The sequence below is a fragment of the Panthera leo genome, chromosome D2, assembly GCF_018350215.1.
Source record: "Panthera leo isolate Ple1 chromosome D2, P.leo_Ple1_pat1.1, whole genome shotgun sequence".
NCBI classification, from domain to species: Eukaryota; Metazoa; Chordata; class Mammalia; order Carnivora; family Felidae; genus Panthera; species Panthera leo.
This window is the reverse complement of record NC_056689.1, coordinates 67,636,872-67,664,377: the sequence shown is the minus strand read 5'-3', so window position 1 is coordinate 67,664,377 and position 27,506 is coordinate 67,636,872. Positions and strand designations below refer to the sequence as shown.

The following is a 27,506-nucleotide window of genomic DNA, read 5'->3' as shown; positions in this document are numbered from 1 at the left end:
ATAAGTATCCCCGTCAGTTGCAGCACGTTTGATAACAGAAAAACATCAGAACTGACCAAATTTCCATCAGTAGGTTGTGTTAATTGCCACCTAGCTATATGAAGGAGCACTATGGAGTTGGTATAAAGAGTCATATTTTATATGTATGGACCTAAAGTGATGTATATAATAGATGTTTTAGGTTTATTTATTTTGAGAGAGAGCCCACACGTGTGCATGTGCAAGCTGGGGAGGGGTAGAGAGAGGGAGAGGGAGAATCCCAAGCAGGCTCTGCTCTGTCAGCTCAGGGCCCCTCACAGGGCTCAGTCCCACAAACCATGAGATCATGACCTGAGCTGGGATCAAGAATCAATTGCTTAACTGACTGAGCCACCCAGGCACCCCTATGATTGATTGTTGAACAGAAATAGATCAAGTTACAGACCAGTATGTACAGTAATATTTGGTTTGTAAATAGATGCATGTGTATACATATATATCTGTGCAGTATAAACCTAGGGAAAAGTCTGGAAGTATTTGAACCAAAATATTAATAATGCATGTCTGAGGAGGGGGATTTGACTGGTGAAGATGAGGACTTTTACTTTCCTCTTTACATATTTTTAAATAGATCAATTACTACGTTCACTTTACATGTAAGGTTACTTTGGTACATAGAAGTTGTGACTTGCCAAGTTCAGATGACAGAGTTGCTACTGAGTGGCAGAACCAGGACTCCAGATGAGGTTCACGTGGCCCCAAAGCCCATGTTCTTTCCATGTTCTTTGCCAGGCTTCTCTGCAAGAATAGCTTGCAGGGTTCTTCAGGCTCTTTGGGACCTAGGCAGGCAGGATTAAGTCTATGAGTAACTCTGAAGCCATCTCTGCTTTTGGCTCTCTGGCCTCTTGCCTGAACCAATATGACAGGGCAACCCTATCCTGGTTGACTTTCCCGGACTTGGCTTCTCCCTCACTAGTCTCGTGGTGTTCACCTGATCCTGCCTTCCTTATACACCCTTCCAGAACTTCTCAACAGAGCACTTCTGGGCAGCTGTGCCCTGGCCAAGGTGACCTACTGACAAGTTGAGACGTTAAAGCTGTCAGGGGTCACTGACTTAGCATATCCTTACAGACATGCACACGCAGGCTGGTGAATTTCCAGTGCTCTGAGTCTGGACTATAAGCTCCCTGAGGGCAGGGACCATGGCAGCTTTGTCCACCAATCGTACATTCAGGGCCCAGCACATAGGAGGCTAACATTAGAACTTGTTGACTGAATGACTACTAGATGAATCTATTTAAACTCCCTTCTCCCCAGCCACATATGGCAGCTTAAGTCATTCCAACGCAGTAGATAATCCACTTGAGCAAGATCAGCAAACTTTTTCTGTAAAGGGTCAGACAGTAAATAGTTTAGGCTTTGCAGACAAGAGGCAAAATTGAGGCTATTGTATAGGTACTTAAAAAGCCAAAGATAACACATTTCTAATGAGATTTTTAGTAATAACATTTAAACACAATAATCATAATAGAGTATATATTTTTTTATAATACAGGTCTCCTAATGAGAAGAATAAATTTTGTTTTTGAGGAATAACATTTCACCTAATTGGGTTTCAAAGTCAGTGTTTTCTGGGGCACCTGGATGGTTCAGTTGGTAGAGCGTGTGGCTCTTGATCTTGGGGTCGTGAGTTTGAGCCCCACGTTTGGTACAGAGATTGTTTAAATAAAAAAGCGTAAAAAAAATCTTTTTCCAAAGTCAATGTCTTCTATCATCAAAATCTATTGCAAACATTCATCTGTTAATGCTGATAGGTAATGAGATATGTATATATTCTTTGAAAATGAAAGTTGAATTTCATATAATTTTCATAAAATATTATTCTTTTAATTTTTTTTTTCCAATGAAGCTCAGCCCATGGACAGTATAAAAACAGGGAGTGGGCTGGGTTTGGTTTCAGGATGTAGTTTGCTAATTCCTGCACTTGAAGATAATAGAAAGTAGGATACTCTTGGGGCACCTGGATCATGATCTCGTCGTTTGTGAGCTCGAACCCCACATTGGGCTCTGTGCTGACAACTCGGAGCCTGGAGCCTGCTTCAGATTCTGTCTCTGTCTCTGTCTCTCCCTCTCTCTGCCCCTCCCCACTCACATTCTGTCTCTCTCTCTTTCTCTCTCAACAATAAATAGACATTAAAAAAAAATTTTTTTTAAAGAAATTAGGATATCCTCACTCTCTCACCTCAGCTCCCTAAATCCTACACTTTCAAAATCTTGACATTTCCCAGACATTTTCACTCCCTTTCTTGGTGCCCTTTCTTTTCCAAAGGAGGACATGTAGGCTGAGCCTGACAGCTCCCGAGAAGGGTATCAGGAGCTTCGTTATTGCCCAAACGCCTAGGATCAGAGAGTAGAGTCAGAAGAGCTGTAAGCCCTTCCTTTCCCAAGGCTGTGGCGTTAGCTCTTTGCCAACCACATGAAAACCGCTGGGAAGGGCTTGCCTGTGTTTCTTCTCCAGCCCAAACCACGGAGCGGAGGGAGGCCTCAGAGCGCCTGTGTTAATGGGAAACAGTTGTGCTAGTCCAGCCCTGTGCACAGAGGGAACAAATTTCAATATCTAAAATCTCACTGCATCCTGAAAAACCTATCATTTGGAAGAGACAACTGACCACAGCACAGAATTCAATGCTAGCAAAATGGCAAAATGCACTAAGGGGACCTCACTTCTTGTAAATATAGAGAGAACGAAGGAGATCAGGGACTTGTGAAAGCATCGATCATTCACTGACTCGTTAGTTTACTCAACAGATCATTTTCAGGGGCCTGTTATGTCCCGGGCACTGTATTAGGCCCCGGGCCCACTGCAGAAAATAAAACTGACAGTTTCTGCTCTCATGGAGTTTAGCAATGACATTTGCTAAAGTTCAGTATTCTGTGACATATTACTAACTTTTCTTGAATTAACATGATTCAAATGGTAAAGTAGTTGGGGAAAGAAGAGATTAAATGAAGTCAATCATGTTACTTTATTCTAAGACTTTAGAACCGTTAGCATGCAGATTTCCACTGAGAATCTCCAAGCGAGGCATGTAGAGAAGGCAGCCTTCACAGGCTGGTTTAACTACGACGTCCTTTTTGTGAGGAGCATCCTGCGGCACCAGAATCCCATGGAACACAGTTTGGGGAGCATGGCTCTCAGGATCACCGGGTAGAGGCGTGTAGGTTGTGCACTGAATGGCTTTAGCAGGACCACTCACACAGACTATTTATCCAAGGTGCCCTGGAGTTTTCTGACTGATGGACCTGATCTCTGTAACTACAGGGCACAGCATGGACAGCACAGGGTTCACAGGGCTGTCATTCAACTCCCTGCTGCTCAGCTCCCTCCCTCAGAACAGGCCAGAGAGGCTAGTGCTCAGCAGCTGGGAAAACTGACCCAGTTGCAGAGATAGCCTTAGGGTAGGTGGCAGAGAGGTCAAAGTACAACATTCATAGGTCTCCAGGCAGAAAGAAACCAGTAGAATAAATCTAAAAAAAAAAAAAAAGTTTTTTAAAGGCCCACACCAAGGTACAGCACAGTTACATGTAAAACTCTGAGGATAGAAAGACACTAAAAGCTTCCAGGGAGGGTAAAAAAAAAAAAAAAAAATCAGATCACACACAAAGGATCTGTTATAAGAATAGCATGGAGTTTGCAAAAGCAGCATTGGAAGTGAGAAGACAATGCAGTCATGCTTTCGATATTCCATATGAAAATGATTTTCGGGGTGCCTGGCTGGCTCAGTCGGTTGAGCGTCCGACTTCGGCTCAGGTCATGATCTTGCAGTCCATGAGTTCGAGCCCTGCGTTGGGTTCTGAGCTGACAGCTCGGAGCCTGGAGCCTGCTTCTGATTCTGTGTCTCCCTCTCTCTCTGCCCCTCCCCCACTCGTGCTCTGTCTCTCTCACTCTCAAAAATGAATACATGTTAAAAAAAAATTAAAAAAAAAAAAAAGAAAATGATTTTCAACCCAGAAATTTCTACTAGGCCAGACTCCCAACCAATGTTAGAAGTATTTCAAGAATCACAAAATTCCAGAATTATTACCTCTCAGGCTTTCTAGGAGCTATTTGAATGTATGTTCTGCTGAAAACAAAAGCAAATAAACAAAGAGAAAGGTATGAGCTCCAGAAAACAGGAGATACAAGATAGGAGAGATCCAAAGGGCATCTAGGATGATGGCAGGGACAACAGGTAAGGGAAGTCCAGAGGGCAAGTGGTTCCAATTGAACTGGATGAAGGGACAGAAGAGGATAAAGAGTCTTGGGGGGAAGCTCCAGGCAAAAAAGCAAAACACAAAAAGCAAAAAACAAAAAAACCCAAGGAACCAAGAGATTATCTGACCCTGTGGAAAATCTTAGTTATAGAATGAGAAGACCTATCCATGAGTTTGAAGGAAACTAACAACAACGGAAAGAGGTAATGATTAACAAAATATATATATAAGAAAGGGAATGTGATCAGTTTGCTACTTGGCTCACGAGTGATTCATATCTACTTAACTACAATAAAAACACAAATATCCATTTGGAATGGGAGGAAGGGAGGTTCAGAAGAGTGTAAGCAAGCTAAAATTATCGAATCATCCAAGGAAGTCAATAGTGTTTAAAATTCACTTATCAAGAATGAATGTATGCATATTATTTAGAAACATGGAGTGAAATATCTGAAGGAACAGCTGAAACAACGGAGAGTGGTTGGGAGCCGGTGGGAGGTGGGGAGGCACAAGAAAGTGCCGTTTTTTATTTTTTATTTATTTTTTTTGATGTTTATTTATTTTAGAGAGACAGAGAGAGGGGAAGGGACAGAGAGAGGAAGACTCAGAACCCGAAGCAGGGTCCAAGGTCTGAGCTATCAGTGCAGAGCCCGATGCTGCGGGGCTCAGGGCTCGAACACACAAACTGTGAGATCATGACCTGAGCCAAAGTTAGACGCTTAACTGACTGAGCCACCCAGTCATCCCGGAAGTGTCCTTTTTTAAAATAAACCTTTTAGCACTATTTGACTTTTTATGTTGGGTGCATACAATTACTTTGACTTTAAAAATAGGGATGGTAGGCTGTTAACCGGGTTGTCATTGGCCAAGTGGCTCATGCCACTTGTCAGTTTCAAAGCTTGCCCAATTAAAGCTCCTGGATTAATAAAAGCACAACTCACTGCATGTTCTGGGCCTTTGGGACTCAAGGAAGAGTACAAACTGAAAGCGTCAAACCTGAGAATAATGAGTTTACTGACACACAGCACTCTAGGCATGGACCAGAAGCAGAGGGGAGCACCCAGGAACCTGTTAAAAATGAACAATCTCAGGCCTATTGCATTTTGTAAGATCCCTAAGGTGATTCATGTGCACGTGAATGTTTGTACTGGGATGATGGCAGGTGGCAAGATATATAGGGTGGAGGGTCCCATTACAGATGATATTGTATATAGGCCCATTATAAAGTCAGTGGTGACAGATCAAGAAAGTAATGGGGAGGAGGGACATTTTAAGGGTCTCTGGGGCTTTAGAGGTCCCAATCCACATTATAAGAATCCCACATTACAATAAAATGTATATACCTACATATGAGATTAGTTGAATTACAGGAGACTAGTTGACAGGTTTTTAAAAATTAAACATTTATCAATTAAAAACAACAAAAAGTACAGAGTCCAGGGGCATCCAGTTTAGGCAGGAGTCAAGGACAGGGAGCCTTGGGCCAGCCCATCGGACAAATGGGGCTATTGTTCAGTATCCTTGGTTGCATGTGACATAATTCCAACTCATTGCAGCTAACGCAAAGCAAACAAGTCATTGCCTTTCATAATTGGAATGTCTTCTTCAGTGTTGCAGGCATGCCACCCAGGAATTTGGTCCAAATATTTATATATCTGGACTCTGACTCTGTTTCTCAGTTCTGCTTGCCTTCCTTTTCAGGCAGCTTCTTGCCACATGATGACAAAAGGACAGCTGTCTGTCTAACCTTATAAACAGTCATTCTCTAGTAGCTCTTTCAAATAATGTAGGACCCCAAAGAACTTCTGATTATGTGCACTCTAAAAAAATTTTTTTTAAATATTTATTTATTTTGGGGAAGCTTGGGTGGCTCAGTCGGTTGAGTGTCCGACTTTGGCTCAGGTCATGATTTCATGGCCCGTGAACTCGAGCCCTGGGCCGGGCTCTGTGCTGACAGCTCAGAACCTGGAGCCTGCTTCAGATTCTGTCTCTGTGTCTCTCTCTGCCCCTTCCCTGCTCACATTCACTCTCTCTCTCTCCCCTCAAAAAGTAAATAAACATTAAACAAAATTTTTTTTAACATTTATTTATTTTTGAGAGAGAAAAACAGGGTTTTGACCTGAGCCAAAATCAGATACTTAACCGTCTAAGTGTCCCTGATTATGTGCACTCTAGCTATAAATATTTAACTACAGTAGCAAATAAAACTGAGAAAAATTTTAAAACATGCATAATTCATTTAAAAAAACAATAAGAAATGTATTACATGTGAATTTAAAGAACACATTCTTATGAGGAAATAATATTTTGCAGAACAAACAGTATTTACTAAGAAGAGTGTCATTGTTTTTACATTTTTGCAAATCTCTTTAATTTTAGGATTAAGAGAAGATAGCTGGATTTTCCTATATACTTCTGAATTCATTTTGTTGCAATATGTTGTTTTGGTTGAAGTATGTGAATAAAATCTGGCCTCACAAAGATATGTGGGTAGAGAAGGGAAGAATATTTTAATAACTTTTTCAGATCATTGTGGTAATGCTTTTTGGATACCACACCAAAATTCAATGGTAGTACTGGGGGCCAAGGGCAGGCTGCCCCAGGATGGGCCACTTTAGCATAAAGATTATCTTGAGTTAAAAAGCAATCAAAACCCAGGAGATTCCGGAAAAGTTCTTTACCTCCAACAATGGCCTAAAGAGAATTTAGAAAGAGGACCCTTTCCAAGAAGAGAGCTATCACCGTAGATCACTGCTTTATGATCAGAACTAGGTATAGGCCAGAGAGGAACCTGGCAAGCCCTGTTTGGTCAAAGTCCTCTGTTTTTTTCCATTGTTTCTGAGTGGCCCAGCAAACATTTGTTCACCAAACATTTACTCTTTTTCATTCTTCCTAAGGATTGTATTCTTTCCCTTTGGATATCCAGACCCCTACCTCCTTCTTTTTTGTTCAGAATGACATATATACCTCATTTGCCTATCTTTGGAATTCCCATGTTTGTATGGATTCCTTGTACGTATACTACTACATTTGATTTTCTTCTGTTAATTTGTCTCATGTCAATTTGATTCTTAGTCTGTCTAGAAGGACCTCGAAGGGAAGGTCTAGATTCTTAGTCTGTCTAGAAGGACCTTGAAGTAGTTACTAAAGGGTAGTCATAGCAATGGGGAATCTGAAGCCATATCAATAAACTTTTCATAGTCTGTTACATTAAAATTCATTGATCTGGGGTGCCTGGCTGGCTGGGTCAGTGGAGCACACGACCCTTGATCCTGGGGTTGTGAGTTCAAGCCCCATGTAGGGTGAAGAGATTACTTAAAAATAAAAAAAATCTAAAAAAAAGTAAAATAAAATAAAATCCATTGATCTGTCCTTCACTTTAATAAGACTTCTACCCGTGAATGATTTTTAAAACATCACGGATGGGCTATTTGAAAAGCATTGGTTCACTGAGTTTTGCAAATCTTCCAATGTTGACCCATCTCATTACACAATATCCCATCATTTAGTATCACCCCCTATCTCACCAGAAAAGCCTGTGAGCATGGGGAAACCATTGAGCTCATGGTGAAGATACAGGACTTTTCAAAATTCCAATTTGTGCTTCAGCGCTCAAATTTTATTGTTGACAACAAAACTGTCATTTGTTTTCCTTGAAATGGCAAGCCCACTTCGTTCATTTCTGAGGAAATGTCTGCCCCATACCAAGTCTGAATAACCACAGTCTGCCAGTCAGCCATTCTTTTCAGCCAAAATGGTATTCTATGAAAAAAGTCACTGGCTCAACTCACGGCGCAAACGATCACATGGGTGGTTTTCATGAGACAATCGTAGTATTTTGTTATGCAGTAGAAGAGCTTTATGTACATGTAGGACTTCTCAGGAACAGATCCCAAGGAGAGATTAGATGGGCATGATGGGGAGATCACCTGTGAAGGAAAAAGAGCAAGAGGTAGAGAAGCAAGGAGACTCTTTGGCCCACCATACTGGTCTAACCCGGGGGAAGGAGAGAAGAAACGTCTCACATTGCAGTGTAGAGTTCAACAAAGATTCAGTCGGGCCAATGAAGGGTCTTCAAGCCAAAGTCACCCGGTGTTGGAATCCCATGTCAAGAATGAACTTGTGTTGATGCATGATCACTGGCTGGGAGCAGACGGAGAGAAGCGTGGCCGTGGCAAGAACATGGCGGTGGATTCAGAGAACAGCAGATGCTCCCCTAGTGGGAGGTCTGAGTGGTGTATCTTCACGGCTCCCCCAAGCTTTATGGGTACTTTCCATTTCATCACATCACAATATTAGAAACGTGTGTACGCAAGGGTTAAGGCTTAATAAAGTTAATAATTTTTACTGCTTCATCAAGAGATTTCTTAAGTGAAACTGGCTTTGTTTTCCCTGCACATGTGTGGCAATGAAGGATACAATGGCTACAAGTTCACTTTGGTGCCACGACATTGATTCAGGCCAACATATCAGTAATTTTGTCTAACACTGTGCTTGCACTCTTGGTGAAAATGTCAACTTGGAGAAAAAGGCACATGAAAGCTCAATATTATTATAAAAACAGTTTTGACCTTATGAATCCATTGAAATGATCTCAGGACCCTCAGGGATCTACAGAACCACAGACTTACAGATAGCAATCCCAGAATTGGAGTATGGTGGGTTTTGGTTTCATTTTGTTTTCCTATTTTGCGGTTGCTGTTGTTGTTTGTTTGTTTTGGACGGTTCTGCCAAAAGTCACAGAGAAGATATTAACTCCCATATGTAAAGGTTTGTAGGAAAGATGGCAGGAAAAGGAGCTGCTGGATTCCGATTCATAGATCATGCAGGGAGATTATACCCCAAAAAATCCCTTTACCCTCAAAGTAAATAATGTATTAAATTGGAAAAAAAATCCCTTTACCCTGAGAAGGATGGGACAGATCAGCCCACCCAAATCACAGCCAATGGGGTCTCACAAGGAGCGGTTCCCTCACCTGCAGAGGAGGGAAGGGATACTACACAGGCAAAACAACCCTGTACAGTTCAATAGGGTAAAAGAAGTTTGACAATAAATGTCTGGGCTACGGGACAGTCCTATTCCCGAGGGAGCCTGAGGCCAGGGTCAGGCAGGAAAATGGATCACAGCTGAGGAGAAGGCACCCATGCAAGAGCCCAGCCCCTGAGGACACCAGGACCTGCAGACAGTTTGGAAGCACATTAATTCAGCCCAGCAGGCAGGACCATGTAAGCTAAGCTTGGGTTGGGTCAAACTCTGTGTGTGTGTGTGTGTGTGTGTGTGTGTGTGTGTGTGTGTGTGTGTGTTTACAGGGGCAGTGTTCTACTGTGGCCCCCTTCAACAACAGTGGAGTGTGACTGTTTATGTTTCCTATCTTGGTCAGGCTTGACTCAGGAAATGGAACCTAGTGGGCCCCCAGGGGTAAGGGGTGGAGCAAGGCAGAGGGGATCCACGTGTCAGAAGCTGGGGATGGAGGACAACTGTCTACACTATCCATACATAAATCGACAGAGATTATGGCACACAAGTCATTGCAGTTTTAAAATGGCATTGGTTCAAAGGCAATTCTACCTGTCCAGCCTTCTCCACATTTACCACTGAACACCCTGCATCTTCTACATGTTTATTCCCAGAATGACTGAATCTATCTATCTATCTATCTATCTATCTATCTATCATCTATCTAACAGGATTATAGATAATCAGCTCAACTATTCACCTTCGATGGCCACCTCTTCCCTCTTTCTTGGGTCTGCTCAATGGCATATTCTCCCAGGTTTCCTCCTGGGAGATTCTTGGGCTGCTTTTTATTTAAAAAAATTTTTTTCAATCTTTATTTATTTTTGAGACAGAGAGAGAGCATGAACGGGGGAAGGTCAGAGAGAGAGGGAGACACAGAATCTGAAGCAGACTCCGGGCTCTGAGCTGTCAGCACAGAGCTGGATGTGGGGCTCAAACTCACAGACTGTGAGATCATGACCTGAGCCGAAGTCCGACGCTCAACCGACTGAGCCACCCAGGTGCCCCTCTGGCTGCTTTTTCTTAGACTCCTTTGCGCATCCTTAAATGATGGCAGTCTTCGGGGATGCTGTCATAAAACCTCCCTTCTTCTCAGTAGGCAATCTGATCTGTCCCCATGCTCTCAATTACTTGAGAGCATTTTTTTGTTGTTGTTTGTTTATTTTGAGAGACAGAGAGAGAGAAAATCCCAAGCAGGCTCCACACTGTCAGCATGAAGCCTGATGCAGGACTTGAACTCATGAACCGTGAGATCATGACGTGAGCTGAAATCAAGAGTTGGACCCTTAACTGACTGAGCCACCCGGGTGCCTTGAGAGCGTTTCTTTCTTAAAACCACTGCAAAACCTCCCCCTTCTCCTCGCAGCATGCACAAACGCGTGTTGTGTGTGGAGTCCCCATCTAGGCTTTCCCCAAGAGCCTGAGATAATGGGAATAATTGGTACACTGACACCAAGGCCCTCATAAACACACACACACACACACACACACACACACACACACAGGAGGACTGAAATCAGGTCATCTGGCAATCCAGATTTCCAGACTGCGGTGCGTGCCTGTGTGTGTGCACCCCTGTCTAGCCATCTTTCAGATTGCCATTTAAGTGAAAATATTTACGAAGACATTTGGAGAGGCTCTGACTGCAGCCCCCCTGAGAATATGTGGTTGCTCCATAAAATTTAATTGAGTAAATGTGTCCCTACGATGTGCCAGGCGTATGTAGTGAAGCTTACCAGGATGAGAATCAATGTCCTTCCCTGGAACGGGTGGGGGTGGAGCTGGGGACAAGCACATATGCGACTGCAGTCAGAATAAATCCCAGCAGGTCGTGGAATTTTGAAGACTCTAAAGTAAAAGTACCATATTCATATATTTAAACACTTGCAGTTTTTCACGTTTTGACATTCCTGAAGTCAGGCTGCATCTAACAAATAATTAGCTAAGAATACTTTGTTAGAACTTAATTGGCAGGTGTTTTTTCCTTCTTTTTGAACAAGAAATAAAGATGAAATTTACAACGGATCCTGTCTTAGATTAAACAAAATATGTTATTTGGGTCACTCAAAGGACAATGAGATCAAATATGTAATCTGTAGTAACATGCCCTTAAATCCCTGCTTCCATTTCTTTTGGTCTCTAACTCTCTAATACTGTACAGCCGGCTAGAAGCCTCTTTGTCTCTCCATCTTGGAATCTCTACTCTCCACCAGGGTAAGACAGAGCCTCCCTGACGTCTTCCCCACAGAGAATGCATTCTCTTTCCCTCTCCCTCCTTCCTTCTTCTCTCTGGGAATCAATCTCGGCCATCTATAAAGAACACACACACTAGCCACACTCCTCTGATTCTCCCCCAGCCCTGCTCTAATGAGAAAAGAAGGGGCAAATGTTTGGCAGGTAGAGTTTTCTTCAGCAAGGAAGGAGAGAGGCTCTGAATAGTCCCAGAGGAATAACTCTTGGGCCAGGAGTGAGAGAACAGGCAGATCACAGTGTGGGTCTAGACAGAGATGGGTGTACCAAGCGGCAAGGGGCAGGATTGGAGTGTAAATATGATAGAGCATCCTGGGAAGGCTCAGATTTTGAACCTGCATCTGTGACCATTGCTTTCCAGAAGCTTCACATGCATGTACACACGCATGCACCCATGCACGCAGGTGCAAACACATGCGCACATATGTACCTGTGCTTAAACAATTAGCCAAGGCCTTTCTGTCCTCTCTCCCATATCAACAGGAGGGGAGAAGGCAGGGCCAGGGTGATGGCCTGCTTTCCTGGGATGGGAGAGGCCCAGGGAGGGGGGCCAGGCTGGCTGGCCTGAGGCTAGGACACCACAGAGACTGGAGACCCCTCTCCTCCCCACCTACCCAAACAGAACTAACCACAGCAGGCTGGTCAATATGCTAAAAGAATGGCTGCCACTGGATGGGGCTGCCTCTCAGCTCTGGGGAGATGTGGCTTGGGAAGGTGGCCTTTAGGGAGGAGATCATGCTTCCCTAGGGCCTTGGGACAAGTAAGGGAGAAGCCAAAACGATGAATCTGCAGAGTGGAGAATCTGGCTGCCTGGCTGAGTTCTGGTGTTGGGGTTCTCCGCTTCCACGTTGTCCAGCAGCTACCCGGAGTCTCAGGGTTCTCGTGGCTGGGGAAGGACATTCAGAGAACTTAGGGGGTCCCTGATGTGAGGGTGGAATGCATCTGGCTGACTAGATCCCCCTTCTCTGAGCTGAACGCTGCCCCTGTGCCCAGGTCAGATGAGAAGCTGGTGCTGGGCCTGCTGGGTGTGCCTGGCCCTTTGCAGAGCACTGGGCAGTGGGAACATAAATAAGAAAGGGGAGAGGCCACTCAGGAGGAACTCACAATGGAGCTGCGGAAATCTAGCGTCAACACAGGTGGAGCCCAAGTCCAATCTGATCTGCAAATCCCACCCCAGGGCAGAGCCACCAAAGCTGGCTGCACCCTAGGAATCGCCCGAGGCCTGCTCAGAGCCCGTGGGAAAAGTCGGGAAGGCTTTAGTTGGGCAGTGGACTCGTAGGACTTCTGGCAGGTGGGAAGGAGGAGCCTTGAGACTCTTAAAAGGCTATGTTCACCCTCAGGGCATTGGGAGCCGCCCACACTGAGCTTCCCGGCTTCCTTCTCAGCCCCTGTTCTCGGGTGACTCCTGGCTGCAGGGTGTGTGTGTGTGTGTGTGTGTGTGTGTGTGTGTGTGGCTGGAACAGGTCAGGTTTAATTATTAATCATCTGGCTAGCCTGATCAATCTAGACCAAGGTCTCTCTCTTCCAGGGCTGTGAAATCCCCACTCACTGGGCTAAGCCTGTAGGGTTTTCTAGATGCTAGGAGAGAAGGGGGTAGGGAGGTTCCCTGCAGCCCCTGCGTCTTCAGGAGGCACTGATTAGGTGCAGGCACTAGGCAGGCAGGCGTGGTTTCCAAGGAGCAGGGTGAACCCAGGCCATCCCCCCAGTGTTGACACAACTGTCATAAACTGTGCTTTGTTCCCGGCCCTGCCTGCGGAAGGTCCCTGAGAACTGGGTGGGCCTGGCTAGGTGGGGACGCACAGTGAGGACAGATAGGTTTGGAGAGGGGACACCCCTGGGGACACGGAGGGATGAAGCTGGCGTAGGAAGCCCAGCTCTGTGGCTATAGAAGAATCCAACTGTTGAAAGGCCAAACTTCGGCAATCTAAGCCAGGCTTGTGTCTCCAACAGCCAGAGCTGCCTCCCAGTCCCGGGTGGGTGGGAACCCTGGAGGGCAGGATGGACAAAGCCAAGGGCAGGGGGCAGGTGCCCCTTGGTACCACTCCAAGGACACATCTTGCTCCTACAGCCAGCTGGTAACTGAACAGAGACCAGGGGCTCAGAGACGAGGATGGGCAAGGGGGCTGCTTAGTCCTTCAACTAACAGTCACTGATACCTATTCTGTGGCAGGCGCAGAGGGGGTGGGACACATTCCCTGCCCTTGGAGACTCACCGGCTAGTGTAGACCCCACCCATAAACTGATCCCAAGGACAACCTGTGAAAGAGGGACCGTGTCCTGGGACACAGCAGGGGAGCCGTAACATCTGTAAGGAGGTCAAAGAGAGTCAAGGAAGGCTTCTTAAAGAAGGTAACACTCACCTAGCATGTTAAAGAAAGTCATAGTTTCCAAGCGGGGGAAGGGTGTTCCAGCCAGGGGGAAGACCACGTGTAAAAACAAGGAGCTGAGAAGGGCCTGTTTGGGGAGGATGAGGCAGGGAGCAGGGCTGAACCAGAACGGTGGCTGTGGGGGCGGGAAGTGGGCGGAGATGATGCAGGCCTTAGGAGGTGAGGCGCCCGGCGGAGGCACCCAAGGGGCAGAATGCAGAGACCGGGGTGGCGAGTGAGGAAGCACCCACAGATGCAGCCCCAGCCGGGCGGGGGGCATGGGGGGGGCACACGGGAACAGCACCCTATCTCCAGACAGGCCTGGGGCCTGTCGCACTGGCGCTGTGGGAAGTACTGGGACAGACAGACCACCGCCCCTTGTGACCGACGGGGAGCCGTTTCCCCCAGGCCTCCGTGTCTCGCTTTGGCTCCAACAACCTCAGGCAAGCACAAGACACAGGTCAAATGGGCAGAGGGGCAGATGGAGGTGGCAGGAGGTAGACATTTGCCCAAGCCTGAGTGAATTCACTGCGGCTCTGACACAGGGACCCAAGGGTCCCGATTCTCAGCCCAGGGACCTGCCTCTGAACTGGAAAGTTCTCTCCCTTCTTGTCTTGCAAACCGGAGGTGCCCCCTGAACCCCTCCTCCCCAGGGTCGGTCCTCATCAGACAGGTCTGCGGAGGCCCAAGGATCAGCCTGAAGGAGTCGGCGCTTCCCAGTCAGGCTGGGCTTCCTCCTGGTGGTGTCAGACCCAGCAGAGAACCTCAAAGAGTAGATGTCTGCGAGGTGTTCCCAGAACCCAGACCAGCAGGATCCCCACCCAGAACGCTGGGGTGGCAGGTGACAGGGATGACAGCAGCAGCCTCCTCCTTGTCCTACGGACTTGGCTCCTGGAAGATCAGCTAAGTACCAGGAGAAATTTGAAAAACAGTTTGGAAAAAAAAAAAGAAACCCCACAAATTTGAGCCAGCACAACTGGCTCAGGTGGGCTAGGCAGGCATGTGCAAAGATCAGGTCTTTTGACACTGGGAAGTGTCACCCTGACATGAGGAACCCGTTCACACAGACTAGAAATCATCCACTGGTCTGTTCTCCTGTGTACGGCTGCCAGCTACCTAAGGATCTTTTCCAAGGCTCTCAGTGTCTCTGCCCACATCATATACAGTCCCGTAAGAGAATTCTAGAATACAGAGTCGAGTAGAACAATTTCCCCAAATCACCTGGAACACTTCTTCTAACAAGGAAAGCCAAGTACTGGACACTGCTTCCTCCTTTTGCCTTGGCTCCCAGGAGGCTCCCAGTCAAATCTCATGAGTATTCACCATGGCTCCATCAGCCCTTACAACTCACGTACTTGCCGCCTTCAACTTTTCTCAGCCCTCACCTAAAATTTTTCTGTTGGTAGGGGCGTCTGGGTGGCTCAGTCAGACTTCGGCTCGGGTCATGATCTCACAGTTCCTGAGTTCAAGCCCCGCATCGGATTTTGTGCGGACAGCGCGGAGCTTGGAGCCCGCTTCAGGTTCTGTGTCTCCCTCTCTCTGCCCCTCCCCTGCTCATGCTCTGTCTCTGTCTCTCTCTCAAAAACAAATATTAAAAAAAAATGTTTTTTTCTGTTGGTTCAAAACGGTCACACGTGGCCTGGGTTGTATATCATCTCAGCTCCTTGTTGGCAAGAGGTGGTGGGTAAATAAACAATGAAGTTTCACTCAGGAAAGAGAGGTTGAAAGGGCAAAGGCAGGCCGGCATGCTGGGGCCACGGGAAATCCCCTTTTGATCACACCCTTGTACCCCCAAATTACCCGAAAACAGAGACCACGGTGCTCTCCTCCCCTCCCTGAAGCAGGAGGAACTGGAGCAGCCCCCCACCCCCTGGGCCCTGCTCCCCTCTCACCCCTAGATCCAGCTCCCCTGGCAAGCTCCGCTGCCTGGGGACAGGAAGAAACTGCTCCTTCGGCGCGTGGGGCCTTCTGGTCTGTTTTTCTGCAGGGGGGCCAGTGGGGCCTGCCTTTAGTTACTTTCTAAGGAGGGCAGGTGTTGAGATCAGTTTCAGGCATTTAGCAACCCAGGTGTCAGTCATAAGACCTGAGGACAGCTAAATCGGGCTCTCCCATCATCCCGTGCCCGCTGTTCCTGGTGGGCCTGCTCTAGAGGCTCTAGGGAGATGTGGGAACAGAAGACTCCAGCCCTGAGACAGCCAGTGGAGAAGAGTCATTAAAAGCATGGTTTGAGAGTCACACGGACCTGGGTTTGAGCCCCAACTCGTCGTTTACTGGCTCTCTGACCCCCAGGACAAACCACTTTGGGTCCCTGAGCTTCATTTGCCCCATCCGTGAAACGGGAGAACGACAATGACCGGGCCAAGAGAGCACAACTGAGTGTGGCACGTAGACCTGCTCGCTAGTCTCCGGGGCTAATGTTGGTGTTAGTGGTGGCTCTCATGGTGGGAGAAAGAGTGTGCGAGCCTCACGGTACCTCGCTGGTAGTGACATGGCCCTGGGGGAATGCCCCTGTCCTGTGGGACTCCAGTCCCCCAAAAGGCCTGCTGACTGTGCACAGCTCTCTGTCCAGAGGGGCAGAGCTATCAGCAGATCTCAGGGGGTCTTCTTCTTTTTTTCTAATTTTTTTTTCAATATTTATGTACTTTTGAGACAGAGAGAGACAGAGTGTGAGCAGGGGAGGGGCAGAGAGAGAGAGGGAGACACGGAATCCGAAGCAGGCTCCGGGCTCCCAGCTGTCAGCACGGAGCCCAACGCGGGGCTTGAACTCACAAGCGGCGAGATCATGACCTGGGCCGAAGTCGGACGCTCACCCGACTGAGCCACCCAGGCGCCCCTCAGGGAGTCTTCTTACTAACCAGTATCCTCAGCCATTAATAAGGACAAAGAGACCATTGGAAAATGGACTTTTGCCTGAGCACAGGCGGTATAAATCCAACTGAAAAAATCCTGACACGTGCCCCAAACCCAGTCTGGTGACCACCCCTTCCACCACCAGCTGCCACCATCTCCGTCTGCCGTGGCCATGAGAATCCTCCTTCAAGCCTCTTTCGCGCTGGTGTCTCTTCTACCTTGAATGATCTCCATTCACATCTTGCCTGCCCTTCCCCCAGCAAAACAAATGCCCCTTCTATTCCAGGCGCTGCTGGGGAAGTCCCTGGTTGACTTCGAGGGAAGTGTTTTCAAAGTGTGAGCAGAGGACTCCGCCTGCATTGAACCACCCACAGCCTTGCTTAAATGCAAGCATCCACGTGCTCCTATGACCGAAGGAGACAGAGTCTCCATAGATGGGCCAGGAATCTGTATTTCTAACAAGTTCCCCAGGTGATTTGGATACACCCAAAGCATAAAACACAGTGATTTGTCTTGAGTTCTCCCTGAGAATCCAAGTCCAAGCTAGGGCTGGGCCTGGAAAATTTGTGAAGAATCTAACTGAAACAACCTAGATCCCTGGGTGTCCTCAGCAGGACCACCTGGGTCATCTGGATGCTCGTCTTGATCTAAGCTGTGTCCCCTTAGGCAAATCACTTCTCCTCTCTGCGTTTTCTTACCTGTGAAAAGAAGGACCAGGACTTGACAGTCCCTGTGTCCCTCCTGTTCTGACCTGCTTGGAAATCCGGTTGGGATAGGCTCCTTTGTAGTGGGAAAGGAGAATGAAGGGCTGTTGGGGGTGAGTCCAGATGTCCTACTGCCTCTGCGGACAGTCAACAGTTGCTTGCTAATGATGTTCCAAGTGGGGGGGGGGGGGGCAAGATCAGTATCCCAAGTAGCCTGGCCTAGTCAGGGACTATGAGAAGCAACCTCAACGTCTAGGCCATGGCAGAGTTGAACCAGGGGCAGTCTGGCATTGATCCTTGGAAGAGAAGTAAGCACAGAGAGTGCGTCTGAATATCAGGGCTCCGGCTTGGTAGACTGGCTCAGAACCAGGTTCTAGGGCCTTTAAGAATATCAGAGAGAAAATGGGAACACTCAGGCAAGGGCAGGAAGACTGCAATTCACAGAGTTCCTGGCAGGACATCTCCACTGCACAGCTCCAGGGAGGGCCATCTTACAGAATACAGTGTGCAAGTCCCCCCGCCCCGCCCACCGCCCCAAGAGCTATGCCTCGTGGAGCGACATGCTGGGTCTGGCACCAGGGACATAACCAGACATCCTGGATCCCGAACTTGGGGCAGAGGACAAGCTCCAGGCCCATTCACTGCTTTGGCCAGCTGGGGCACAGCCAGCAGTGGCAGGGAAGGATGCTTCTCCACCCCTCCTGGTTGGGAAGTGGAGGCCTGAGCTCAGCTCCCGGATGGCCACAATAGGCTGAGGGTGGGGCTTGGGAGCAGCAACAGGCTTGACAGGAACTTTCCTCAGATCTACAATGTGCTCTAGCTAATTACAGGCGGCCCCACTCACTTTGCCCTCTAGGGCCAGACTGTCCAGCCCCTCCCCGCTGACTTGGGAACACTGCCAACAGGAGGGAAGGGCCCGACACAAGGTTCCAGGCCATTCAAAGAACTGGCCAACTGGGCCCGGGAGACTGGCCTTGTTTTGCTAGAAGACGTGGCTGAGGAAGAGCTTAACATTCCAGAAGGAAACAAGGTTCAGGGCTACGCAGTGAACCACGTGTTTTCACCAGCAATTACCTTAAACCTGAAACAACCCAGAGGTGATTTATACTATAATCCCCCTTTATGCCTGAGAACTCAGGACTTAGGAAGTCACAGGGCTAACAGGTGCCCGGGCTGGGCATCAACCATCAGCTGAAGGAATGGCCAGAAACGAACCGACTTGTCCTGGTGCAGGACAATGTTGTTCAGCCCACTAGAAGAGTCGGGGCACTAGGCAGTAGGAATGAGGGGCTTATGAGAGGCCAGGAGATTTTTCTACCTGATACTTCAAAAGGGACAGCAGCTCCCCACTCTCCCAGGCTTAACTCTTCTGGAGGTCTACCCGTAAGAATCTCTGATTTCCGAGCTCCAAGTAGAAGCTGTTGTATCTTTTCTGCTCAACGTTTTAGAGACATTCTGGATTCGGAGAGGGACCAGATACCAATCTCTGTGCTCAATGAGCTTCCCCCAGCCACATGTCAAAGGAACCCTGCATGACCGACAGCTACCCACAAGCTTTCAAATTCTCTTTATTAAAAATCTTTTTTTTTTTCTTTTTGTAAAAACAAACATGGCGGTCAATTATACAGATCATGAAAAGCGATGACAATTTATAAGACACTCAACAAATTCCAATACTTTACAAGTTCAAGCTTAACTAGTGTTTTTCTTTTTCTTTTTCTCATAAGCTCAAAAAACAAACTCTGGTCCAGTTCAAGTACATTCTAACAGATCACAGCCTCACACTTGTCCAAGAAAGGGAAACCCGGATAGTAATGGCTGTTCTCACACCAACATCAAATCTACCAAATTCTTTGGGAATAACATCTGGATATACTTTATTTTGGGTGTTTACAATGAAAAGTACATCGGCCTTTTGTTATCTTAACCCAGGGTACAAATGAATCTGTTGCTCAAGGTAGCAGCTGCTCTCAAACAAGCTTTTTGGGGAGACACTTTGAAATGTTTGACAAACACTGAAGAAAAGCTTTAAAAAATAGATCAGTATTTTCCTGGTTTTCTTTAATACTGCCTTGTGTATGACACATGTAGGAGCAAGGAGTGCAAATTATAGAGTGGGTAAAGGACCATGCCAATGGAATTGTATAAAAATAAATAGAAATAAATATATATGTATATATATATATATACACACCAATACAGAATCTTAGATGATTTTTAAACTGAAGGTTCTGATTGAACGCAGAGAGCCTCTCCTCTCTCCCTCCCAGGGGCTCTTGCCAGATTTGCAATATGGAGAAGGTCAGTCTATCAGCAAGGGAGCCATTGCGCTACTTGGGAATGAGGCTGTTTGAACAGCTATCCTGGTTTCCATGGAAACAGTGCTGCGGGGATGAGCCCGTGGGGTCAGCTTCCACTTTGCTGGGAGAAAAGACTGCCAGCTTCTCTGAAAACGCTCAGTTCCAGCCTCTGACGGAGGTGGTAGGCTTTTCCCAGCAAGGTTCCCGAGGAGGCCGGGGAGCTGACCCTAGACATCCCCCAGGTGGGAGGAAAGACAAATAGGGCCAGAGATTTTCCCAGAAATGGAGGAGGCTGGTCTCCAGAACACCAGGTAAAAACCTGTGGAGGCAGCTAGAGCTGAGCCACCATTTTCAAAGCCCACTCTCTTGGAGACACCAACCTTTCCGAGGCCCCCAGATGGCCTAATGCCAAGGTCAGGCTTCCTGCTTCCTCCAGCCTCTCACTGCTCATGCCCAGGGGCTGGCTGGTCTGCCTCGGGTACTTGCCTTCACTGTTCTCTTTGACAGGTTCCCCGCAACTCTTCTCACCAGTGACCATGTGCCCCAAGGTTTACGCAGGATCATTTTATACATTGTATGTTCTATATTTCTTTCTTCTCCGTGCCTCAGACTTACTGATAAAATGTCAGTGTCAAACTCAGATGATTTTTCTATTCTTTCACCATTAGTGCAGAGGACAGAATGTGCAGTATAGGTATCTACCATAAAAAAATCTCACCTACTATAACAATTGCAAAAAATAATAGAAAACAAACAATCCCTTCCTGGTCTCTCTCTCTCTGTGGTCAGGAATAGAAACATAGGAACCATCTTCTAGGGGCTGAGCCAGGGAAGTAGCTTATTAGCTTGTGGAAACAGCACAAGGCTCCCCTCTTACCTTCTTGAGGTCTTCCCTACAGCTGTGGCCAAGCCTAACACCTCTGTCCCAAAGGCTCCCGATGGAATATCAGACCCTCTAGTCTCGGGCCTGAAGGCACTGACCTCTAGAATCAGAAAACCATGCAGGAAGAAAAGTTCTGTTCTTCATAACACTCCACATCAAAGTCTGCACATGGGGTCCTCTGAAATGCCCCTGACGTCCTGCCCCCCTATAAATACTTGGCAATCCCGAAATGCTGGTCTTCAGTCCTGCAGCCTTGCTCTTTCCTTAGCTTCTCCACCGCCCCCCACCCGCAAAGACCATTTTAGAAACCATCCCACTGAGAGGCTGCTGGGGCCCAGAGTGCAGGCACCAAGAGCGAGTCAAAGACAGATACCATTTCCTTATTACGTGTCTCTCAAGCAATGTGACCCATGGCTGGGAGGCCAGCATCTGACCCAAGCCCACACCAACTACGGTCTCAGCTGAAGGGAAAAGACACTACTGTTTTAATTTTTTATTGAAGTGAATCTACACCAAATTCATTGTCTGGAACAGAACCAACCCTGGTACCTCCTGAAATCCTGAGGACGGAACTAACTTTGTGGGGCGGTGGGCGGGGGGGGGGGGGGAACTTAACAGGTTCCAAAATGAAGAGTGGTTTTCCTCCTCTGTGGAATTCATTAACTTTATTTTAAGGCATGAATCTGATGGGCTTCTAGAATAGTTGAGAGGATGAAAGAGTTATTAAAAATGGGGGCTTTTCGCAAAAGTGGTCCCGCTGGAGAAACTCCCAGCTTCTGCCAACGGATGGTCTAGGGTGCCCCCCTCTCCGGGACTGCAGGGCCCGACTCGGCTCCCCTGCTCAGAACGCCAGGCAGGGAAAATGCTCCAGGCTCCCTGAAGTGGTTCTTGACCCAGGGGTTTCTGTGAGATCTCTTCCTTGGTTGATCCGGCTGGCCACCAAGAATTTGGACACTGTGAAAATCCCTGAGAAGTTGGGTTTCATGAAAAATAAATGACCCTTGGCACAGAAGGTGAGAGGAGGAGGGGAAAGAAGAGAAGCAAATTGAAGGAAACAAGAATCAACGGGGAGAGAGAGGGTAGCGCTCGGCCACTGGACACACAAGGTGACAGCTCTCACCAGGGAGACACTTGAGGGGCGATTTCATGAGTCTCCGAGAAAAAGCTCAGGCGGCCTGGTTTGCCTTCCTCCCAGGCTTTAGCTCCTATCCAGGATGTCAGGAAGACCCCGTCTCAGAAGGCCGTCCTCTCCCGACTGAAGTCGCTGCAGGGGCCTAGAGCTTCTTCCTCTCAAAGTGTGGCACGATGCCGCTGTCCTCGGGCCTTGGGCTGCCTGCCCCCTCGGTCTCCTTGAGGCCCTCCTCGGCCAGCTGGGACAAGTACTTCTGCAGCGGGAAGACAGGGAAGGGAAGGGAGAGGGTTAGCGGTGACCTGGCCAGAAAGGAAATGAGAGAAAAGGGAGGTATCTTAGCCTCTTCTCCTGTCTTGTCTCCCAGTGGGTGGGACCCCCCTCCCTACCCTCCCCAGATCCTTCTGAGGCTACCGGACCCATGCTAAGCTCCCCCACCCCAACTCTTTGCGTTAGTTTACAAGTAATGCATGATTCTTGCAGAAGACATCTCAAACACAGATCCTAACAACAACAAACAATTCCAAAGCCCTTATCCAGTGCAAGCACTGCTCTGTTTTTCTTATAGAAACTCATTTAGGGGCACCTGGGTCTCTCCGTCGGTTAAGCGTCCGACTCTTGATTTCAGCTCAGGTCATGATCTCACGGTTCGTGAGATTGAGCTCCATGTCAGGCTCTGCACTGACAGCATGGGGCCTGCTTGAGATTTTTTTCTTTCTCTCTCTTGCTCTCTGTGTCACCCCTGCTCACACTCACTTGCTCTCTCTCTCTCTCAAAATAAATAAATAAACATAAAAGAACCCACACCTCATTGAATTACAAAGACTACTTGTTTTCCAGGAGAGCTTCAGCACCCAGGGGCTGTGTGTATGACAGGTGGAGGGAGAAGAAGCCCGCTAGACCAATGGGCCTCCGGGAGGAGAGAAGCAATGTCCTTGGATTGTCCAAGGATTGTGAAGGACACCCTGCAGCCTCTCCTAACAACCTGTCTCCTGGTGGGTGGGTGGGCAGGCTGAGTGCCCTGGAGGTCCTTTGCTGGATTCCTGTTCTGCTGCTCACACGGCCCCCCAAACACTCACACGGCCCCCCAAACACTCGCCACTATCACTGGCCCCCAGCCAAACGTCAGGCCACGCTTGGGATTCTAGATTCCATGCAGGGAGACACAAGTAGAAAGGCCTAGGGCCCCAGCTGGGTCCTCTGACTGCCAGGGCAGCAGGGGGCAGTGCAAAGAGCACTGGGTGAGGAGTCAGCAGGGTTTGGTCCAGCGCAGTGGTCAAGTGTGTGGGCTCTGCCATCAGATGACCTGGGTTCAAATCCTAGCTCTCAGCAGGCAAGTGACCCAAGGTCTCTGACATCTGTAAAGTGTGGGTAGTAACAGTATCTACCACGTAAGGTTGCTACGAGGTCCAGGGAAAGTACCGTAAAGCACTTAGCATAGTGCCTGGCACAGAATAAACGCTCTGTAATGTTGCCCTTTATCATGAGTTGCATCAGGCATCTGATTCCGGGTAAGTCCCTCATCTGCTCTCGGCTCTGCTAACCTGGTCAGTGGGAGAAACAGTGCCTTCCCTCCTCTCAGGGTGATTCTGAGGGTCAGATGAGGGGATGTGCGTAAGACCACCTGCTCTCTCTAGAACAGACTGGTCGGCTCTGAGAGGTGGGTGAGCCCGATGGCGAGGGCGGCAGACAGACCAAGGGTCCCTGTGGGCCAGGCTGCTGATGGAGGCCTGGTTTGCCCTCCACCTCATCTCAGGAAGGCAAGTGGGTGATGCACTGTTTGTGAGCTCTGGACCTGCAACCAGGCAGGCACCTAGCTTATCTCTCTCTCTCTCTCTCTTTTTTTTTTGGGGGGGGGGGAGAGAGAGAGAGAATCCCAAGTAGGCTCCACATTCGGCACGGAGTCCTACTTGGGGCTCAATCCCATGACCCTGGGATCATGACCCAAGCCAAAATCAAGACTTGGATGCTCAACCGACTGAGCCACCTAGGCGCCCCTAGTTTTCCTCTCAAGCATTTGACCCCACCTGTTGTTCCAGGCCACTCGGGGTGGGTTATCTCAGGGCTGTGACCAGCAGTGGGGGCACAGCAGTAGCTGTGAGAGAATGCACAGAGAGAATGGAGGCTGCCTCCTACCTCAAAGAGTAATCCTTCACCCCCACCTCAAGGCCTCCTGGTGCTGCTAAGTTTACAAGTTGCCTGACTCAGGTGTGAGCAGCACCTGCTGCTCGGGTCTCAATTCTTCACTTTTCCCACGTGTAACTCGGGGTAGTGTGGGGTGGGCAAGGCTGTGTGGACAAGAGACATTCTGTCAAGGCCATTGACAGAAACTTTATCTGGGAAGCCCGCGGTGGAGGCTCCCAGCTCCCCAACAGGTGTACCAGGGAAACCTGATCCGCAGTTGGCAGGCCTAAAAGGCTTATTAGCCCATGTCTGGTCCTGACGTGCCTGGGGACCGCAGGAATGGCTCTGGCCTGCTATGGGGAGGTAAGGTGGCCTGGGGGGTTGGAACATAGTATAGTCCACTGCCCTGGAAAAGAATACAGGATTTAGAATCAGAGGCCCTGGCAAGCCTATACTTATCCTAATTTCCTGAATGACCTTGAGCTGTGTGGCCTCCTTGAGAGCTACATAAGCCAGCTGAGAATGCCACATGAGATCAAAAGTTCTCAAGTCGAGGTATCAGAACTTGCTGGAAAGATTTTTTAAATGAGTATTCTCAGGGCCAGCCCTGGAAAGAATGAATAAGCAGGAGTAGGGTGGGTCCAGGAAGCTGCATTTTTAAAAGATGCTAGCTGGTATGGGGACCATAGTTTGGGAAAATCAGGACCAGATGATTTCCAAGACCCCAATCAGCCCTGCCATTCTATAGATTTTATCTTGTTGGAGTGGAAGAGGAGGATGTCTTCAGAGTAGATGGCTGCCCTCAACTGGCCCTGTGGAGCCCAGTCTGAATCCTTGGTCTGGCCAGGTCAGGCCTTCACCGAGCTCCCCCAGGAGAGGGCAGGATTTGGGCCCCAGGCTCCATAGCTTCCTTGTCCACAGAGCAGCTGCTCCCCAGAGGGAAATCAAGAGGTTTAAATGACATGAGTTTGGGCACGGCCAATGACAGATGGTGACACAGGCTATGCTATTATGGGCCTCGGTTTGCAAGATCAGCTTAATAGAGTAAAAAAAAGGAAAGTGATTAACAATCAGGCAACCTGGGGGCACCTCGGTGGCTCAGCCGGTTAAATGTTTGACTTGGGTTCAGGTCATGATCTTGAGGTTTGTGAGTTCGAGCCCCACATTGAGCCCTGTGCTGATTACATGGAGCCTGCTTGGGATTCTCTCCCTCCCTCTCTCTCTGCCTCTCACCTGCTCTCTCTCAATATAAATAAATAAACTTAAAAAAGAAAAAAAAGGGGGCGCCTGGGTGGCTCAGTCGGTTGAGAGTCCGACTTCGGCTCAGGTCACGATCTCACAGTTCGTGAGTTTGAGCCCCGCATCGGGTTCTATGCTGACAGCTCGGAGCCTGGAGCCTGCTTCAGATTCTGTGTCTTCCTCTCTCTGCTCCTTCCCCACTCATGCTCTGTCTCTGTCTCCCAAAAATGAATAAACGTTAAAAAAAATTAAAAAAAAAAAAAAAAAAAAAAAAGAATCAGGCAATCTGTTCCCAAGCCTAGTAACTCACCATCTGCATGGCTTTGGATAAATCACATAGCTTCTCCGGGTCTCAGTTTCCCTTAGCCATAAAACAAGAGTTGGCCTGTATCTGCATTTCTTAACTAGGAATGCACATTAGACTCATACGGAGAACTTTCTGAAATTATGTATTCCTGGACCCCTGCCCCCAAATTCTACGAAGTATCTAACCTAGTATATACATACTTTCAAAACACTGTCCAGGTGATTCTATTTCATACCTCTGGCTAAGAAATGCTAGATCAGCTCCTCCAACGATTTAATTGTGACAGTAATGCCTGCTCAGGAATTAGGGCATGCTGCCACCATGAGGGTCTGTCCTAGTTGAGGCCTCCTGTGTCAAAACACCAGTCTGACTCCTTGTAGTAAAAACATGAGGTGCCATGAACTATTTCTCCCGGGCATCTGATATACCATGCTTTCTATTAAGTTACTAAACCCCAGCTGTTCCAACACGCTACATGTTAGGGGTATTACTTATAGAACATATTCCTGTAATTCTCTGATTTTAAGATGAGGGTTTTTTCCCCACACATTCACATCTCTGAAATTGAGATGTATTTTACAACTGATGGAGTCTCACCATTGCAACATTTTTTTTTTCTTGTTGGTCTCCGAGAAATGGGAGCGTGTCTTATAACCGACAGCACCTTACATTGGATGAAATCTGGTATGTAGAGTATTTTTAATATGTCCCCTGTTACTATACTTTAACTCTTATTTTAGTTAGCGCTTATCTCCTACACTAGAATGGAAGCTCCAGGAGGGCAGGGATTTTTGTCTGATTTGTTGTCGTCGTCGCTGTTTTATCTCCAGTGCCTAGAGCAGCGTCTGTACCTAGTATGCCTGCAATTAAGAGCTGCAGGATAGATTTAAATAGGACAAAACAGTGATTTTTATTCTAGCAAACAGGGATACTGCATGGGGGAACAGAAACCTAGAGAAATCTCTGCCTCTAGAACATCCAAGTCTTGTGAACAGGACTCAGCCTCACCCATGGGCCAGGTGATGGCTAGCTTGAATTACTCAGGCCAGAGAGAGAGAGGCAGATACCCCCAAATCCAGGCCCGAACAGAATGTCTTGTGAGTACTCCAGGAGAGACAGATGCCCCGAGAGCTCAGGGGAGGCAGCCACCATGTGCAGCAGCCTGGCGGAGTCAAGCCTGAGGAAAGAGCAGTTCTCCATGTGGTGGAAGGAAATGGAAACTCCCAGACACAGAGACCAGGGAGTCCCCGGTTGCTCGGCAAGGAAGGCGCTGGTTACCTGTAAGTTCCTGTAGTGAACAGCACTGCGACAGTGGCTTATCTTCGCCATCTCCTCGCTGGTGTAGAACAGCCCACACAGCTTGCAGTAAAACCCAGTCCTGGGCACCACGAACTCCACCCCTGCAGAAGGACAGGGGATGATGGACAGGCAGGGGTTAGGAAGGCGACGTGAGACCCCTGTGGCCTTGCCAGCCATCAGTGGAAACGGAAGCAGTAAGCTCCGTCCCTCGCTTGCCGTGGACTCTGGCTGGCTGGCCAGCTTCTCCAAGCCCAGTTTCCCCATCTGCCGAGCAGGCATGAGGAAAACAGTGTCGACTCCGTTCACAGGTGGTTGAAGGAAGGGATGAACTCCCTCAAGCGTGCTGGAACGCTCAGCAACTCTACGCTCTGCGGCTGCCTCTGCAGACCCAAGCCCTCCGACCACCAGCCTGCTTGCAGGGAGAGGAGGAGGAAGGAGGTTTCTCGCATTTCACTGGTTGGCTGTCATTTCTCCATGCTGTACCCCTCTCTGTAGCTGCTGTGGCCAGGACTCTGAAAGAATGCTCTCATTTTTGTTTGTTTTAGAATTATATTCATTAAAGAAAATTGTAAAAACACACAGAAGTGAGGAAAAATCACTCAGTCCTTCAATCAAAATATTTTCTTGCATACTATCTTTTGGTGGGGGAGGGGGGTGGGGGGGGGCCGTTTTGACCGTGCCCTAAATGCAATTCTGTCTCCTCCCTTTTCCACGTAACAGTTATGTAAAATCATAAACATTTTCCCACCCTTCTCCAGTCTTTACATCTGAGCCATTAACCAACAGCATTTTATTTGGGATTTGC

The 27,506-nt window shown here is 48.1% G+C and overlaps 1 protein-coding gene and 1 long non-coding RNA gene across 3 annotated transcripts in view; both read right to left on the bottom strand.

The window, feature by feature from the left end:
• Positions 1 to 805: 805 nt before the first annotated feature.
• On the bottom strand, positions 806 to 15,218 carry LOC122202546. Of its 2 annotated transcripts, none has more exons than XR_006194722.1 (3): positions 15,097 to 15,218; positions 10,987 to 11,098; positions 806 to 818 (listed from the first exon to the last, which is right to left on the bottom strand). It is a non-coding gene; the product is annotated as an uncharacterized LOC122202546 (long non-coding RNA). The 2 variants fall into 2 exon arrangements; XR_006194721.1 differs by lacking the exon at positions 806 to 818 and adding an exon at positions 8,112 to 8,162.
• A 5,979-nt stretch (positions 15,219 to 21,197) lies between these two features.
• Positions 21,198 to 27,506, bottom strand: part of RBM20 (RNA binding motif protein 20) — a 59,059-nt gene continuing 52,750 nt past the window's right edge. Inside the window, exons 13-14 of the mRNA XM_042907803.1 lie at positions 26,681 to 26,802; positions 21,198 to 21,988 (exon numbers count right to left, since the gene is read on the bottom strand). Coding sequence (XP_042763737.1) covers positions 21,878 to 21,988; positions 26,681 to 26,802 — 233 coding nt within the window. The 3' untranslated portion in view covers positions 21,198 to 21,877. The remainder of the gene's footprint in view (positions 21,989 to 26,680; positions 26,803 to 27,506) is intronic.